This window comes from Numenius arquata, chromosome 22 (genome assembly GCF_964106895.1).
Source record: "Numenius arquata chromosome 22, bNumArq3.hap1.1, whole genome shotgun sequence".
Classification (NCBI taxonomy): Eukaryota; Metazoa; Chordata; class Aves; order Charadriiformes; family Scolopacidae; genus Numenius; species Numenius arquata.
Window position 1 is genome coordinate 8,055,649 of NC_133597.1, and position 16,109 is coordinate 8,071,757.

A 16,109-nucleotide genomic window follows, 5' to 3' on the forward strand; every position below is an offset into this window, starting at 1 on the left:
AAAAATCCCCTCAAAATGGAATTTACAGTCAAATTTTACCCCTTGGATTGCGGCAGCTGCCTGCAGCACTATAGCCGGCTCTGCGTACCCGGCACCTCGTTAGCCAGAAATGTGCATATTTTATTAAATGCTGAATATTTATGAGCATTGCAGCAAAATTTCCTTGTCGGCATTTTCTGCCAAAAAGTAGCACTTTTTTCTATCGAAAAGTTGCAAAACAGTATTGCAAGCCAGGGGATGAAGACGCCGGAGGCTGGTTGCTTAATTAATGAAACGAATTATTTATTTCCCAGCTGTGCAAAGGTGGGGGAAGTGCAGGGTGGGGGCTGGGGGTCACGGGCGACCTATTTTCCTCAGGTTTGGCCCCATTTTCGGGGTGTGCCGAGGGGGGCAGGGGGAGAGCGGGCGTGAGGGCAGCGTCACATCAGGTTGGGCAGAGCACTGCAAAGAGAGAGGTCGTGGTGTGCACCAGCACGCACCAGGGACGTACCTGGTGGCACACGGGCGCATGATGGCGCACAAGTGTGTAGTGGGGTGCACAAGCACATACAGGGATGAATGAGGATGCAGAGGATGCACAAGTGTGCACAAGGATGCCTGAGGATGCACAATGATGCATGAGTGTGCACAGGGGGGCATGAGGATGTACCATGATGCATAAGTGTGCAAAGGGGCACATGAGGATGCACAGTGATGCACAATGATGCACGAGTACATACAGGGATGCACGAGGGTGCACAATGATGCACAGGCTTGTGCTGGGATGCACAAGAGTGCACAAGTAGGCACTGGGATACACAAGGGTGTGCAAGGTTGTACAATGATGCATGAGGGTGCATGGGCGTTCATGAGGATACATGAACGTACACAGGGATGCATGGGGGTGCGTAAAGATGCATAAGCACGCACACACACACAAGCATGCACGAGGATTCATGAGCATGCCAAAAGGACGCATGAACATGTGTGAAGGCACCTGGGTGCACAAGGATGCACAATCACGCACGAGTGCTGCATGAGGCTGCCCGGCAGCTGCCAAGGGCATGTACAGAGGATGCAGGAGGAACATGGACGGGATGCGTGAGGAATGCACAAGGCATGCATGATGGTGCATGAAGGGCGCACAAGGGATGCACAAGTATTCAGGAGGGTACAGAAGAGCTGCACAGGAGCTGTGGGAGATACCCAGGGATGTACGAGCATGCCCAGGTGAGAGGTGCCCAGCAGATGCATGGAGGACGAATGGAGATGCACAAGGCATGCACAACAGTGCATGAGGGGGTGGAAGGAGGTGCACAGGGGTTCACGAGGCTGCATGAAAGAAGCAGACAGGCCACGTAATGGTGCAAGGGAGTTGCAGGGAGAATGCACAATAATCTACGAAGGTGCGTGAGGATGCACAAGGCCTGCACAGGGGATGCACAGGAGCTGTACCCAGGATTCATAGAGGATGCAAGGAAAGATGCACAAGGGATGCACGAAGGATGCACGAGGGATGCACACAAGATGCATGGGAGATGCAAAGGATGCACAGGAGGTGCATGAAGGATGCAAGGAAGATGCACAGGAGATGTAACAAGGATTCACAGAGGATGCACGGAGGATGCACCAGAGATGCATGGAGATGCAGGAGGAATGGGCAAGGGATGCACAAAGGATGCAAGGGAGATGCACAAGGATGCAGTGAGGATGCACAGGAGAGGCATGAGAGATGCACAGGAGATGTACCTGGGAATCACAGAGGATGCATGGAAGATGCACAAAGGATGCGCCGGAGATGCGTAAGGGATGCATGGAGATGCATGAAGGATGCATGAGGGATGCACACAAGATGCGTGGGAAATGCATGAAGGATGCACAGGAGGTACATGAAAAACGCAAGGGAGATGCACAAGGATGCAGAAGGGATCTATGGTGGATGCACAGAGGCACAAGAGCTGCAAGGGAGCTGCATGAAGGATGCATGGGGGATGCACAAGGTGAGCGGATACCTTTGAGGATGTAGTCCGTGAGCAGTGTGGGCACCTTCTCGTTCCCCTCCTTCATGGCAAACAGGACTGTGAGGGAGAACGGAGCCATGAGCCTGACCCCAGTGCCCCCCAAATGTTGCTTTTCCCCCGCAAAACCAGCCCCACAGTTGCCATAGAGACACTGCCAGTTTCCCACAATGCACCAGACCCAGGAGCATCCAAAACAAGCACTTTCCAAAACAAGCCCAACCAGCTGGTCCATGGCAATGCAGAACGAGTGTTCTACCCCCCAGATCAGCGCTGGATTAAGGTGCAAGAATGTGTGTGGGGTTTTGCTGCAAATCAGCCATGCTGCAGTGACGCCAAGTAGGTGATCGCACCCCAAGCCAGCAGTGCTGCAAAACAGCTCCTTTGGACCCCAAAATGGGCTTCACTGCAACAACGCAACACGGGCGATGGCACCTCAAATTGCCCATGCTGCAACAATGCCAAAAAAAAAGAGGGGATTGCATCCCGAATTTGCTTCGTTGCAATGAGGCACCTGAATCGCAAGCTGCTGCAGCAATGCAAAATGTGCATTTGTGTCCCAAATCCACCATGCTGTGGCGATGCAAAATGTCCGATTCTGCCCCGAAACAGTGGCACGAATGAATACTCACTGTTGGTGAGCATCTGCAGGTCCTCGACAGAGGGTGGCGACCCTTTCTTCTCATAGGGAATCACCGTGTTCAGGTACTGCATTAGAAAAAAACACCCCAAAACCCACCCAGATGGCACAAAATTACCTATTTTTTTGCACTGCCTTGCCACAAATCACCCCAAATTGCTGCAAAAGCAGAACATGTCTGTGATTTTCCTGTGATTGTATTTAATTTGTGGGTATTTTGGGGGGTATCAAATTAATTGCATGCTGCAAAACCCGCCCAAACATGAACCTCTGCTTGGGGAGGCTTTTTTGGGGTAAAAAAATGGTGATTTTTTGCAAGATGAATTAGCAGGGTGTAGGGGACAGAGTGGAGTTGTAAAATAAAAAAATTTTAAAAGGGGTTTGGGGAATGCAGGAGAATGGGATTTGTGCAGGATGGGGGGTTGAAAAGGGACAGATTTTGGCAATTCTGGGGGGAAAAAGGGCACCTGCTTCTCGCTGGTAGCGGGGCCGAAGGTCTGGCGCAGGCCAGAGTGCAGGATGCTGGAGATACCCTCCATGCTGAAGCGCTGGGGACACACATGTAACCCTGTCACCTCCCCGGGACACGGACATCAGCCATGCCATCTCCCGTGGCACCAACGTCCCCCCTGGCTCCCTGAGTCCCATCCACATCCCCCACATTCCCGTCCTACATGCCCCCTTCCCGCTGCCTCCCATTTGCCCCAACTCATATCCCCCATCCTCCTGTCCTTATGTCTCATGTCCCCATCTCCTTGCCCCCTCCCATCTCCTGTCCCCGCATCACCCATCATCCCCCCATCATGTGTCCCCTCATCCTCCCACCCCATGTCTCTCTGCCCCTCCCAGTCATCCATCCCCTCTCCTCACAACCCCATCCCATGTCCCCCCGTCTTGCCCCCCATCCCAAATCCCCCTGCTCCATGTCACCCTGTCCCCACATCCCCCTGTCCTATGTACTCCCCACCTCATGCTCCTGCTTTGTGTCCCCCTGTCCCATGTCCCCCTGCCCCATCCCATCACCCATCTCCATGTCCCACATCCATCTGCTGTCCCCTGTACCCACATCCCCTGTCCTCACATCCTCCAATCCCATGCCGCTCCATCTCTTCCCCTGCCCTGTGTGCCTGTCCCACAACCCTCTGCTCCATCCCATCCCCATCACCTGTTCCCATATCCCCTTGTCCCCATACTCTCCTGTCCCTGTGTCCCCCCATCCCTCATTCTCCTGCCTCATGTCCTCCTGTTCCATTTCCATCCCATGTCCCTCTGCCCCATCCCATCACCCATCCCCTGTACCATGTCCCCTCATCTCTCACTCCCCTGCCCCGTGTCCACCCATCCCTATCCCATGTCCACCCATCCCTCATCCCCCTGCCCCATGTCCCTGTCCCATGTCCCTCTGCCGCATCCCATCACCCATCCCCTGTCCCCATACATCATCATCCCACTTCCCCCATCCCTCATCCCCCTGCCCTGGGTCCCCCTGTTCCCACATTCTCCCATGCCCCCATCTCCCCTCCCTGCATCCTGAGTCGCCCCATTCCCTGTCCCTGTGGCCGCGGCGTCTCCCACCTTCCGGGGCATATGGTTCCCACGGTCGGGACGCCCCCCTTGCAGGCTCAGCCCCCTGTCGCGACGGCGGCGACGGGCGGCCTCCCGCTGCTCCCGCTGCTCCCCCTGCACTGCCAGCAGCGCCCCGATGAACGCCGTCTTCACCTCCTTCTCGAACGCCAGCTCGTCCCGCCGCGCCAGCTGCGCCACCAGCTCCGCTGACAGCGCCCGGCTCGCCGCCTCCGCGCGCCCGGCCACCGCCGCCAGCTCCCGCGCCGACAGCCGCCCCAGCCCTGCCACCCGGGCGTCGCAGTTAGAAACGGGCATGCGCTCACCGGGAGATGCAGCGTGCCGCCAGAGACGCGGACGTTGCAATCATTCAGATGTGCAGGGCAATTAGTGGGCTGCCTGGTGCAACTGATGAAACGCCCGGGGCAGTAAGTGCAACGCACAGCGTGATCAATGAAATGCCTGGTGCAATTAGTGAAATGCACAATGCAATCCATGGAATGTCTGGTGCAGTAAGTGCAATGCTCGGTGCAATTAGTGAAATACCCAGTGCAATTACTGCAATGCCCAGTGCAATAAATGAAATGTCCAGTGCCATTAGTGCAATGCCCAGTGCAGGAAGCACAATTAAGTGCAATAAATGCAATACATAATGCAGTAAGTGCAACGCCTGGTGAAATTAGTGAAATGCACAGTACAACCAGTCACATACCTGGAGCAATAACAGAAATGCCTGTTGCAACCAGTTACACACCCTGCGCATCCTCTGATGTGCATGGTGCAATTAGGGAAAGGCACCCTAAAGTTTGCAAAATGCTTCGTGCAGTCGGTGAGATGCACACTGCAGTTATTGAGATGCACAGGGTGATTAGTGGGCTCCCTAGTGCAACTGGTGAAACAAACAGTGCAACACCCAGTGCAGTGACATGCACAGTGCAAGAAGTGCAATGCCTGGTGCAACTACTGCGATGTACGGTGCAATTAGTGAAACACACAGTGCAATAAATGAAATGCCCAGTGCAGTATGTGCAATGCATGTCTGGTGCAATAAATGAAATACCCGCTGCAATTAGTGAAACGCGCACTGAAGTTTGCAAAATGCCTTGTGCCACCAGCGAGACATACAGCCCAATTATGAAGGTGCTGGGGGGCAATTAGTGGGACTCCTGGGGCAATTAGTGAAACATACAGCACAATAGACAAAATGTCTGGTGCAATTAGTGACCTTCACAGTGCAACTACTGGCATGCACAGTACAATTAGTCAAATGCACACTGAAATTTGCAAAATTGCATTCCGTAATTACTGAGATGCACATTGCCATTATTAAGACACAAGGGGCAATTAGTGTGCTGCCCTGTGCAGTTGGTGAAATGCCCAGTGCAAGAAGTGCAATGCACAATGTAACTTGGGAAACACCCAGCACAATTAGTGCAATTGGTAAAACGCACAGTGCTATTAGTGACATATCTGATGCAGTTAGTGTCATCCCTGGTGCAATTAGTAAAATACCTGATCAAGTAAGTGACATGCCTGGAGCAATCAAGTGAAATGCATAATGCATGAGTGAAATACTTGATGCAATTAGCAACATGCCTGGTGCAATTAGTGATATGCACAGTGCAATTTGTGATATGCACAAAGCAATTACTGGCATGTCCAAGGGAATTAGTGATATGTCTGTGCAATTAATGACATGCATGGTGCAAGTGAACACACACTACATTTAGTGAAATTCCCAGGGCAATTAACGAAATGCACAGTGCAATTAGTGAAATGCATGCTGACACTGTTAAAATGCAGTACGTGGTTAATGAGATGCACAGTGCATTTATTGGATGCATGGTGCATTTATTGGACCACCAATAAATAAATACATTGTGCAATTACTGAAATGCCCAGCATCATAAATGACATGCCCAGAGCAATTACGGAATTGCCTGGTGCAATTAGTGACATGCATGGTGCAATAGATGAAATGCACTGTGCAATTAGGGGAAATGCATTGAGCAATTAACAAAATGCCTGGGCTGATTAACAGACACACAGCACGCCACTAGTGAGTAGTCTAGTGCATTTAGTGGCGTGCACAGTGCATGCAGAGACGCACACCACACGGTGCAATCAAGCAAACGCATGCTGCACGGTACTCCTGGAGAAACGCACAGTGCAATTAGTGAAATAGTGAAATTAGAGACAGGGGTGCTGCCATATTTTCCACAGACGTAGGAAAATGCAGAGTGCAATCAGGAAAACACCTGGTGCACAGCACATTGAGTGGCCACCGGTGCATTCAGGGGAATGAAACACCCGGCAAAATGCAGAGTGCAGTCCGGAACACGCAGCGTGTGTGGCCCAGGGAGGTGCCCGGCACATTCAGTCACAGGCACGGTGCTGCCACATCAACTGCGTTTCCCTGAAACGCAGGACGCAAACAGCAGAACACAAAGTACACAGGGCATTTTTGCACAATGCTGGGCAAGCGTAGCAAAAAGCTCAGTGTGCGGGGAGGAGGGACGATGCACGACACCGTCAGTGCAAGGCACCGTACGCTCAACGAACGTTTTACGGAATGCGGAGTGCTTTAGGGAAAGGCGTGTTTAGCAAAATGCGTGCTGCACACAGCACATGCCAAGGCATGCTGCACGAGGCATTTTGCAAAATGCGTGTGGTGCTTGGAAAAACCTTGGGGGCATTTAAAGCAATAGTAACAGCAAAATCCATCTGAGCTTCATTTTTGCCAAGAGCCCTCTCCCGGCCAAACAGTGTGCAAACACTGGCGCAAGCCAGCCCTCAAGCCTGGAGAGGCTCAATTGTCCAATTTGGCTGGAATTGCCCCCAAAAAGTGACTGGCCTGGGTTTTGCTGGCTGTACCTTCATGGGAGCAGTTGTTGTTGAAGGCAGGGGAGAAAGCACGCAGCTCACGGAGAAGGATGGGCTCCATGCCCCCGCCACCGCCTTCAGTATCAGCCTCAGTTTCCTCCTCCTCCTCTTCCTCATCCTCATCACCCTCAGGGTCGGCCTCGGGGTCAGGCGAACTCTGCATCAGCTCCTCCAGTTCCTCGATGACCTGCAGGGCACCAGTGTCCTCCATCTGCACCTGCATCCCACCTCCATCTACACCCTGCATCTGTGTCCTGCAGCCACATCTGCAACCTGCTCCCTTCATCTCCACCTGCATTTGCCTCCATCTGTACCCTGTGCCCTCCATTTGCATCCTGCATCTGCATCCAAATCCCACACCCCCATGGGCCATCACACCCTGGACCTGCATCTATATGCACATCTGCATCCCACACCCATGGCTGCATCCTGCATCCTCCATCTGCTCCCTGGATCCCGTACTTGCACCTGCACCCTCTATCCAGCAGCCACACCCTCACCCTACATCTGCATCCCCATCCTCACTCCCTTCCCCACATTTGCACCCTGCATCTGGCACCTACATCCTACACCTGCATCCCACCGCCACGCTGATATCCTGTTGCTGCATCTCACCTCCAACCCGTTTTCATCCTTCAGCCCATGCCACCCATTTGCATCAAGCACTGGCACCCCACATTCCCATCTGCACCCAAATCCCACACTGGCACCCACAACCTGCACCTCCATCTACATACATCCAAATCTGCATCCCATGCCCCCCATCCCACATCCCAAAACAATGGGCTTTGGCCTTTTTTTGTGCTTTCACCACATGGCCATGGGTCTGGGGTAGGCTGAGGCCATTCTAGGGAGGCCAAAGCCTGGCTTTTGGGGGACACGCAGGTGTTCAGGTGCCCATGGGGGCCAGGGATACCTGCTCAGCTGTCAGAAGCGGCTCCTCGTTGATGCCTGAATCTTGCTCACTCTTCTCAGTGAGCTCCTCCTCCTCCTCCTTTTCGCAGAGCTGCAGGAGACACAGGCTGGGCAGCCTTGGTGGCACCACAGGCACGGCACAGCACAGGCATGGCCCCAGCATGGACACAGACATGGCTCTGGCCCTGGCACAGGGGGAGCCACCACGGAACCCAGCTTGGGGGGACACGCTGCATGGGGGGGGTTTGCATGGGGAGATACCAAGTGGAGACAGCAGGTTGGGACGCTGGACAAGGAGACATTGGGTGGGGAGATGCTGGACGAGATCATTGAGTGGAGAAGCTGGATCAGTATCTTGGAAACATTGGATGGGAGGATGTTGGACAGTGACACTGGATAGAAATGGATGGAGATGTTGGACGGGGAAATGTTGCATGGGACTGCGGATAGGGGACACTGGATGGGGATGCTGGATAGAGACATTGGAGAGGGAGATGAACAGGGAAGCATTGGATGGGGAAGTATTGCAAGGAGACAGATGCTGGATGTGGAGACACTGGATAGAGAGTTGTTGGATGGAGATACTGGACTGCAAAATTGAACAGGGAGAAGTACAGGTACGTTGAATGGAGAGATGTTGGAATCAATATATTGGATGGTGGTATTGGATGGGGATGTGTTGGAGATGCTGGATGGAGACGATGGGGATGTTGGATGGGGATGGTGAAGCTGAATGGGGAAGAGGTCAGATGGAGACATTGGATGGGGACATTAAATGGGGAGATGTCAGACGGGAACACTGGATGGGGAGGTGATGGATGGAGATGTTGGATGGGGAGTCATCTTCCTTTTTACCACCTTTCACATTCTATTTCACCTTTTTAGCAGAAAATATCCAAAGAAATTTACCTTCTCTTCCCCCCTTACGACCAGGTTGTGCAACATCCAAATGGGTTAAATTCAGTGCATTATGGGGCATTATTGCAGCCCTCACACAACCCAAATGCAGCTATTCACAGCATGAACTCACTACAACAAAGACTCCCAAAAATACAACACTGTACCCGTGGCTTGGGGGGAAACTGGCAAAGATCAGATTGCTAAACCAAACACTTATCTTGCCTGTTTCAGTGTGATTTCACACCAGAATGTGGACACCCACTGCACTGGAGCTGTGTCACTCCAAAAATACCATTTTTCAGATAGTTTGCAGTGCCCCGATGGTCACTGAGCCTTGGGGCTGATTGACAGCTGTCAAGCGTTGCCAGGGTGTCATGCAGGGGCAGGGGGCATTTGGGGAGCCAAGGGGGGACCGTGGCCGTACCTGGGGGTCAGTGCCGTCGGGGGCCTCAGCCCCGGGGAGCAGCCAGGGCTGGGGGGAGCCCCGGGGGGCGAAGCCATCGGTGAGAGCATCCCAGACCCTGTAGGGAGGTGGGTAGTGAGCGGCGATCCCAAACTGTTGCCTCGCAGAAAGCTGTCCCAAAAATGGCATGCCAAAATGCCTCAAATCCCCAAAATGCAGCTCCAGAAGCACCCTGAAATGTCCCCTAATATCGCTTGGAAAAATCTGAGATGCCTGAAACATCCCAAAACACCCTAAATACTGCCCTAGAAGATCCCAAATGATGCCCTAGAAGACCCCAAAGCTTCTCAAAATATAATCATGAAATACTGCCCTGAAACACTCCAAAGTACCCCAAAATGCTGCCCCAGGAGTTGAGATGGCCCCAAATGTCATTTTGAAACATTGCCATCAAAATACCCCCCAAAAGGCCACTCAATGTCCCAAAATGTCCCCAGATGCCCAAAAAGACAACCCTGAAATGCTTCAAAATACCACCCTAAAACATCACCATGACGCCCCAGAATGTCCCAAGATATCCCAAAATGCTGCCAAAGCCCCAGAAACACCCCAAAATGCCATCCTAAAATATTGTCCCAAAGCCCCAAGGCCCTCTGAAAGGCCACAAAACAACTCAAAATGCTGCCTTGGAACATGCTGAAATGCCCCAAAACGCAGTCACAGCACCTCAAAACTCCACCCTGAAACACCCCAAATTCCCACCTTGAAACAGTCCTGAAACACCCCAGAACTGCCCTGAAATACCCACAGATATGGCCCTGGAACATCCCCAAATGAAATACTCCCCAAAACACCCCAAAAATCAGCTACTATACTCTGAAATCCCCCAAACCTCCCAAAATACCCTGAAATGCTGCCCCAAAACACAGCCTTGAAACATCTGGAAACGAGGCAAAAATTGTCCCGAAACTCCCCAAAACTGCCTGAAACCACCCCAAACCATAGCCCTGATGCCCTAAAATGCACCAAAACACCTCAACCCCCACCCCCCAACCCCCTGTCCTCTGCACCATTATTTGGTGTACCCGATTCTCCCCCACCGGGCTGGACCAAATTTGCCCAGTTTCACCCCAAAAAAGGTGCCTGGGGGAGGGTATGGGGGGAAAAAATGGGGGAAAAGTGGTAAGAGAAAAAAGAGGGAAAAGGGGAAAAAGAAGGGGAAGGGAAAAGGGGGGAAGGGGAAAAAGGGGGAAAACAGGAAAAAAGAGGAGAAAAAAGGGGTAAAGAAGAAGATGGGGAAAAAATTACAAAATGGGACTAAAAGAGGGGAAATGGAAGAAAAAATGAGAAAGGGGTTAAAGAAGGAAAAGGGGGGGAAGCGGGAAAGAAGAGGAAAAGAGGGGGAAGGGGGAAAGAAGAGGAAAAGGGAAATAGGAAAAGGAGGAAAAGGAGAAAAAGAGGGAAAAAAAAATGGGGGAAAACAGAAAATGGGCAAAAAGAAAAAATGTAAAAAAAAGGGGGGAAATGAGGGGGAAAGGGGAGAAAAAGGGGAGAAAGAGGAAAAATTGGGGAAAATAGGAGAAGAGAGCTAAAAAGTGGTGTCATCGGGAAAAAAGCCAAAAATGAGGAAAAAGGCACAAAAAGATTAGAAAATTTCTCCCCAATTAAGGCAAACCCACACGTTTTCCCACCACAAATGGCGTTTTCTGTCTGACACGGTGCCACGTCCACGCACACCCCGATTCCCCCTAAATCACCCCAAAACTTCCTGCCCCTCCCCAGCCCCCAAACTGCTGATTTTAGGGTATTTATCTCATCTCCCTCCTCACCTGCTCTTACCTCCCCCCTAAATCACATATTTCACAAATAAACGCACAAAAATGTGCATGTCAAAAATCCCCATTTTTAACAAAAAATGCAGCAAATAAGGAAAAAATTATTATCCCTCACAATATGCGCTTTTTTTCCATTCTTAAAGAGCCAGCACCCTACAGGGTCGGGCAAGCAGCAGCAGCAGATTTCTGGGTTAATTATGGCAAGAATTGGTTAATAATTAGGGAAATACAGCGCCTTTAAGGCCCAGCCCATCCCCCGCCCGTGCACACAGGGCTCATTCAAGAGGGAGAAAAAAAAAAAAAAAAGCTCTGCTTTGCCCAAAGTGACCCAAAAAGACACAATAAGCAGCACAAAGCAGCGCTGTGAGCCGGCTGCCGGCGACAGCACGGCACTCCCGGCACCAGGCCAAAATGCGTTTTTCTCTGAAAACCCATCCGTTTGGCCAATTACAAAAAGCAATTTTGACCCTGGTGAAAGAAAAAAACATCAACCCCAAATAAACAGATTTGGGGGCTTTTGGGTTGAAAACAACCACTTTGCATGGTGAAAAAGCAGTATTAGGAATTGCAGCCTAAGGAATAATCCCAATTAAACACCAAAAAAAATCCATTAGTGTTAATGTATAAATCGCTGAAAAAATAGACTAATTTGGCCAAAAAAATGGCAGTTTGCATAACAAAAAAGGTTTTTAATGAAAATTGAGATTTTAATGCAAATGTCACTATATTGTGGCAAGGATGGGGGGGATTTTGCCAAAATGCTACTCCAAGGATCCTACACAGCTACCCCAAAGCGCTGCATGATCACCCCGCAGCACAGGGCGCTGATTTGCACGTGGTGGAGATCTTGCAAGCGGCGTTACTCGGGATACTCCACTGCTGCTCTGATGCGCCGCACAGCCATGCTGTAATGAGGCAGGCTCCTCAGTATGCCGTGGGATGGTGTCTAGCTCATGACCGTGCAAGGAGGCATGCGGGCCCATGGGTGGCCTACTCCAAGGATCCTACGCAGCTATTCCACACAGCTGCACGATGCAAGGTAGGGGGCTGGGTTGCATGTGAAGTGTACCTTGCTAGTCTGCAAGGTGGCATGAAGACTCTGAGGGAGTCCTTACTCAAAGGATACTACAAGGCTATTCCTGACACGCTACATGACCCTGCTGCAGGGCGGGGAGCTGGTCAGGGAAGTCTTGCAAGGGTGCAAGGATGCCCGCAGGCCGTGAGAGAGCTTACTTACAGGTTCCTACACCACTATGCTGCGCTGCGTGACCACGCTGCAATGCAGGGAGCCAGTTTGCACTGGGGGGGTGGATTTTGCAGGTGTGTGAGGAGGCACGTGTCCCCAGGAGTAGGGGAGCCTTACTCACTCCTCATCCTGGAGGCGGTCCTCCTCCTCCTGCGCCTGGAGACACCCCCGCACGGGGGCCAGAACCTCGGTGGCAGCATCGTAGTTGCGGAAGCAGACGGTGAGCTTCTCGTCGAACTCCTGCACGAGGTCCTCCATAGACTTGAAGCTCATCATCTCGGCTGAGAAGCTCTCCAGCTCAGCCAGCGCCGGGTCTGCAGTACGTTGGGGCGTCCCCCCATCATCCCCAGGCCCCTCCTCGAACTCCTCCTCCAGGCTTACCAGGGGGGCCTCCATCCTCCTCAATGCCGATGTGCCGCCTTAGCTGCGGGGAGAGGGTGCCTGCACTCACAGGCTGCAACACCACAGCCACCTTTGCTTTCGCTGTGCTGGCTGAAACCCTACTGCCAGGGCTATTACATCACCAACAGTATCTCTGTAGTACTCTAGCTGTATCTCAACAGCATCTTAGACAGATGCTGTTGGGATATGGCTTCATAGAAATACGCAGATATCCTAACACTATACTAGCAGTACTTTACTAGTAGCATCAAAGTGTTGATAGTGGCCCAAAAGCCTCTTAGTGCTACTCTGATAGTATATAAGAAGTATCATAACACTACCTTTTTTACTGAACTGGTAGTATCTTAGTAGTATCCTTATACTACATCGCTATCTTAATTGTGGCCTGAAAGTATCATGCTAGTAATGTGTTGAGAGTATCCTAAAAGTTGAGTGTTGCCCTGATAGTATCCAAGAAGTATCTTACCACAATCTTTTCTATTACCCTTGCAGTACCTTGGAAGAATCCTACTGATATCTTAGGAGCATCCTGACAGCATCCTACTAAGAAATTAATACTGTCCTGATAGCACCTTAGCCGAGTAGTGATAATATCCTGATATCATCATTGTAGTATCCTGATACTATGTTAGTAGTATCCTAGTAATGGCCTGGTAGTATCTTAGTAGTGCCTTGACAGTATTGTGAAAGTATCTCAGTGGTATCTTTGGAGTATCCAGGCAGTATCCTGATAACATCAAGTTCAACAAGGGCAAGTGCAGGGTCCTGCACCTAGGGCAGAATAACCCCATGCACCAGGACAGGTTGGGGCTGACCTGCTGGAGAGCAGCTCTGCAGAGAGGGACCTGGGAGTCCTGGTGGACAACAAGCTGCCCACAAACCAGCAACGTGCCCTTGTGGCCAAGAAGGCCAGTGGTCTCCCGGGGGACTCAAAAGAGCATGGCCAGCAGGTGGAGGGAGGTCATCCTTCCCCTCTGCTCTGCCCTGGAGAGGCCACATCTGGAGCACTGGGTCCAGTTCTGGGTTCCCCAGTTGAAGAAGGGCAGGGAACTGCTGGAGAGAGTCCAGCGGAGGCTACGAGGATGATGAGGGACTGGAGCATCTCTCTGCTGAGGAAAGGCTGAGGAACCTGGGGCTGTTCAGCTGCAGAAGAGCAGACTGAGAGGGGACCTCATCAATGCTGAGCAATATCTAAAGGGCGGGTGGCAACAGGATGGGGCCAGACTCTTCTCGGTGGTGCCCAGTGACAGGACGAGGGGCAATGGGCACAAACTGGAACACGGGAAATTCCATCTCAACATGAAGAAAAACTTCTTCCCCATGAGGGTGGCAGAGCCCTGGAACAGGTTGCCCAGAGAGGCGGTGGAGTCTGCTTCTCTGGAGACATTCAAACCCTGCCTGGACACGTTCCTGTGCAACCTGCTCTAGGTGACCCTGTTCTGGCAGGGGTTCAACGAGATGATCTCCAGAGGTCCCTTCCCACCCCTGCCATTCTGTGATTCTGTGAACATCTTAGCAGCGTCCTTATAGTTAGTACCTTTGTGCCACACTGAGAGTATCCTAGTAGGAGCCACTGAACAGCTCAGTACAGCCCTGAAGGTGTACTAGCATAGGTAGCAGTATCCTGATACTATGCCAGGAGCATTCCAATAGCATCCTAGTTAATATCCCAACAGTGCCCTGATAGCATCACAGTAGTGTATGAGCAGTGTCCTGATAGGATCCTGATAGTGCTGTAATGGTATATGGCTCCTATCTGAGTAGGGTCCTGATAGTATCTTGGTAGTGCAGTGTAATACCCAGGTATTAGCTTAGTGCCATGCTACTATGCTGAAAGCATCTGAACTGTACCTGTTGTAGTATCCTGAGAGTACCCTGCTGGTGGGTTAGCACTACTCCAGTGGTACCTTCATAAGACTATCTCAGTATCAACCCTGGAAAGATGCCGGGAGTGTCTTAGTAGTGTCCTGATGGCATCCTGGTAGTGGCCTGGTAGTACCATAGTAACATTCTCACAATATCCCCGTAGCATCCAGATAGTATCCTGAGAGTATCTTAGTGCCCCCCTGAGAGGGCCTTACTGCTGTCTACAAAGTATCCTAACAGTATTTTAGTAAACTCCTGGTAGCATCTTAGTAGCATCCCAGCAGTCTCCTGAGAGTGTCTCAGCTGTTTCTTGACAGTATCTCACTGACCCTTCACAAGGTTACTGAGAGCATCCTAGTGGTATTGTAGCAGTAGCCTCATAGGAAGCAAACAGTAACCTAGTCAATAGCCCAGTAATAGCCCAGTAAAGGTGCCACTACCCCAGTGCACTCACACAGCCCCGCTCATGCTTCCCCTGGGGAGGGGGAGGAGGGCAGAAACATGCCGCAGCTTTTGGGGGAAAACCCGGGCAGATTGGGGCTTTTGAGTTCTGTCTGTGCACATGTGTGTGCACATGTGTGTGCACCTCCACACACGTGTGCCCTTGCAGATGCGTGCACTGTGCAGGTATTCACCCAGCATATGTGTGCACCCCTGTGTACGCACGCACGCACCCCCAAACACGTACCATGTACCCCCACTCACCCCTCCTCCTCCCCGTGCTCCGAGGTGGTGGGGTCGGGGTGGTGGTGTTGGGGTGGTGGGGTGTTGCATGCTGCGCATGCTGCACCCCCTGCCTGCACACACCCTCAGAGGTGCACGCACCCGTGCCCCACCCCCGCAAACACCCCAAAATGCCTCAAAGCACCCGCCTCTAACCCGTTTTCCCCCCACCTCTCCGCAGCGCGTGCGCATCCCATAATGCACCACCCCTGCACGGATGCTGATGCGCAGCACCCCTGGGGCAAGCGGACACCCCTCATCCTCCCCCAACACGGGCACACCCCCCCCCCCAATGCACCGCTGCACCCCCAAAATCAACACCCCACCCTCCCCGTGCAACGCCCGACGCGCCCTCCATGCGCCCCCCCCCCTCCCCCCCGCCACGCAGCGCTGCGGCGCCACCGCCCCCCCTTCCACGCGACACGTACCCCGCAGCCTGCGCGAGGATGCACCCCCCGAAATCCCTCCCCCGCGCCCCGCAATGCACGCAGTAACCACAATGCACCACGGCGATGCACACGCACCCTCCCCCCCCCCCCCCCCCCGCCCGTGCACCTCTCCCTGCATCCCCCCTCCCCCACCCGCAGCACCCCCGACGCACCTGCAGCCCCGCATCCTCCGCGCCCGGCCGGGGAGGGGGCAGGAGGGATGGAGGGGGCGGCTCTGCGCGCGCGCGGGGAGGAGGGGGGTGACGTCATCGGGGAGGTGGGGAAGTGAGCCCTGACGTCATAGTCAC

The 16,109-nt window shown here is 52.6% G+C and overlaps 1 protein-coding gene across 1 annotated transcript; it reads right to left on the bottom strand.

The window, feature by feature from the left end:
- Positions 1–259: 259 nt before the first annotated feature.
- FEZ1 (fasciculation and elongation protein zeta 1) lies at positions 260–15,840 on the bottom strand. The gene is made up of 10 exons (XM_074162453.1): positions 15,802–15,840; positions 12,504–12,806; positions 9,323–9,419; positions 8,000–8,089; positions 7,075–7,270; positions 4,213–4,484; positions 3,105–3,185; positions 2,630–2,705; positions 1,992–2,057; positions 260–441 (listed from the first exon to the last, which is right to left on the bottom strand). Exons 2-10 carry the CDS (start codon positions 12,776–12,778, stop codon positions 425–427), a joined length of 1,170 nt encoding a protein of 389 aa, XP_074018554.1. The 5' UTR covers positions 12,779–12,806; positions 15,802–15,840; the 3' UTR covers positions 260–424.
- Positions 15,841–16,109: the final 269 nt, after the last annotated feature.

Coding starts and splice junctions, on each gene's coding strand:
- FEZ1 (XM_074162453.1), bottom strand. CDS start 12,778: ATGGAGGCCCCCCTGGTAAGCCTGGAGGAGGAGTTCGAGGAGGGGCCT. Junction 8,090..9,322: donor CCGACGGCACTGACCCCCAG/GTACGGCCACGG, acceptor TGTCTCCTGCAG/CTCTGCGAAAAGGAGGAGGA. Junction 3,186..4,212: donor GGAACCATATGCCCCGGAAG/GTGGGAGACGCC, acceptor GTGTGTCCCCAG/CGCTTCAGCATGGAGGGTAT.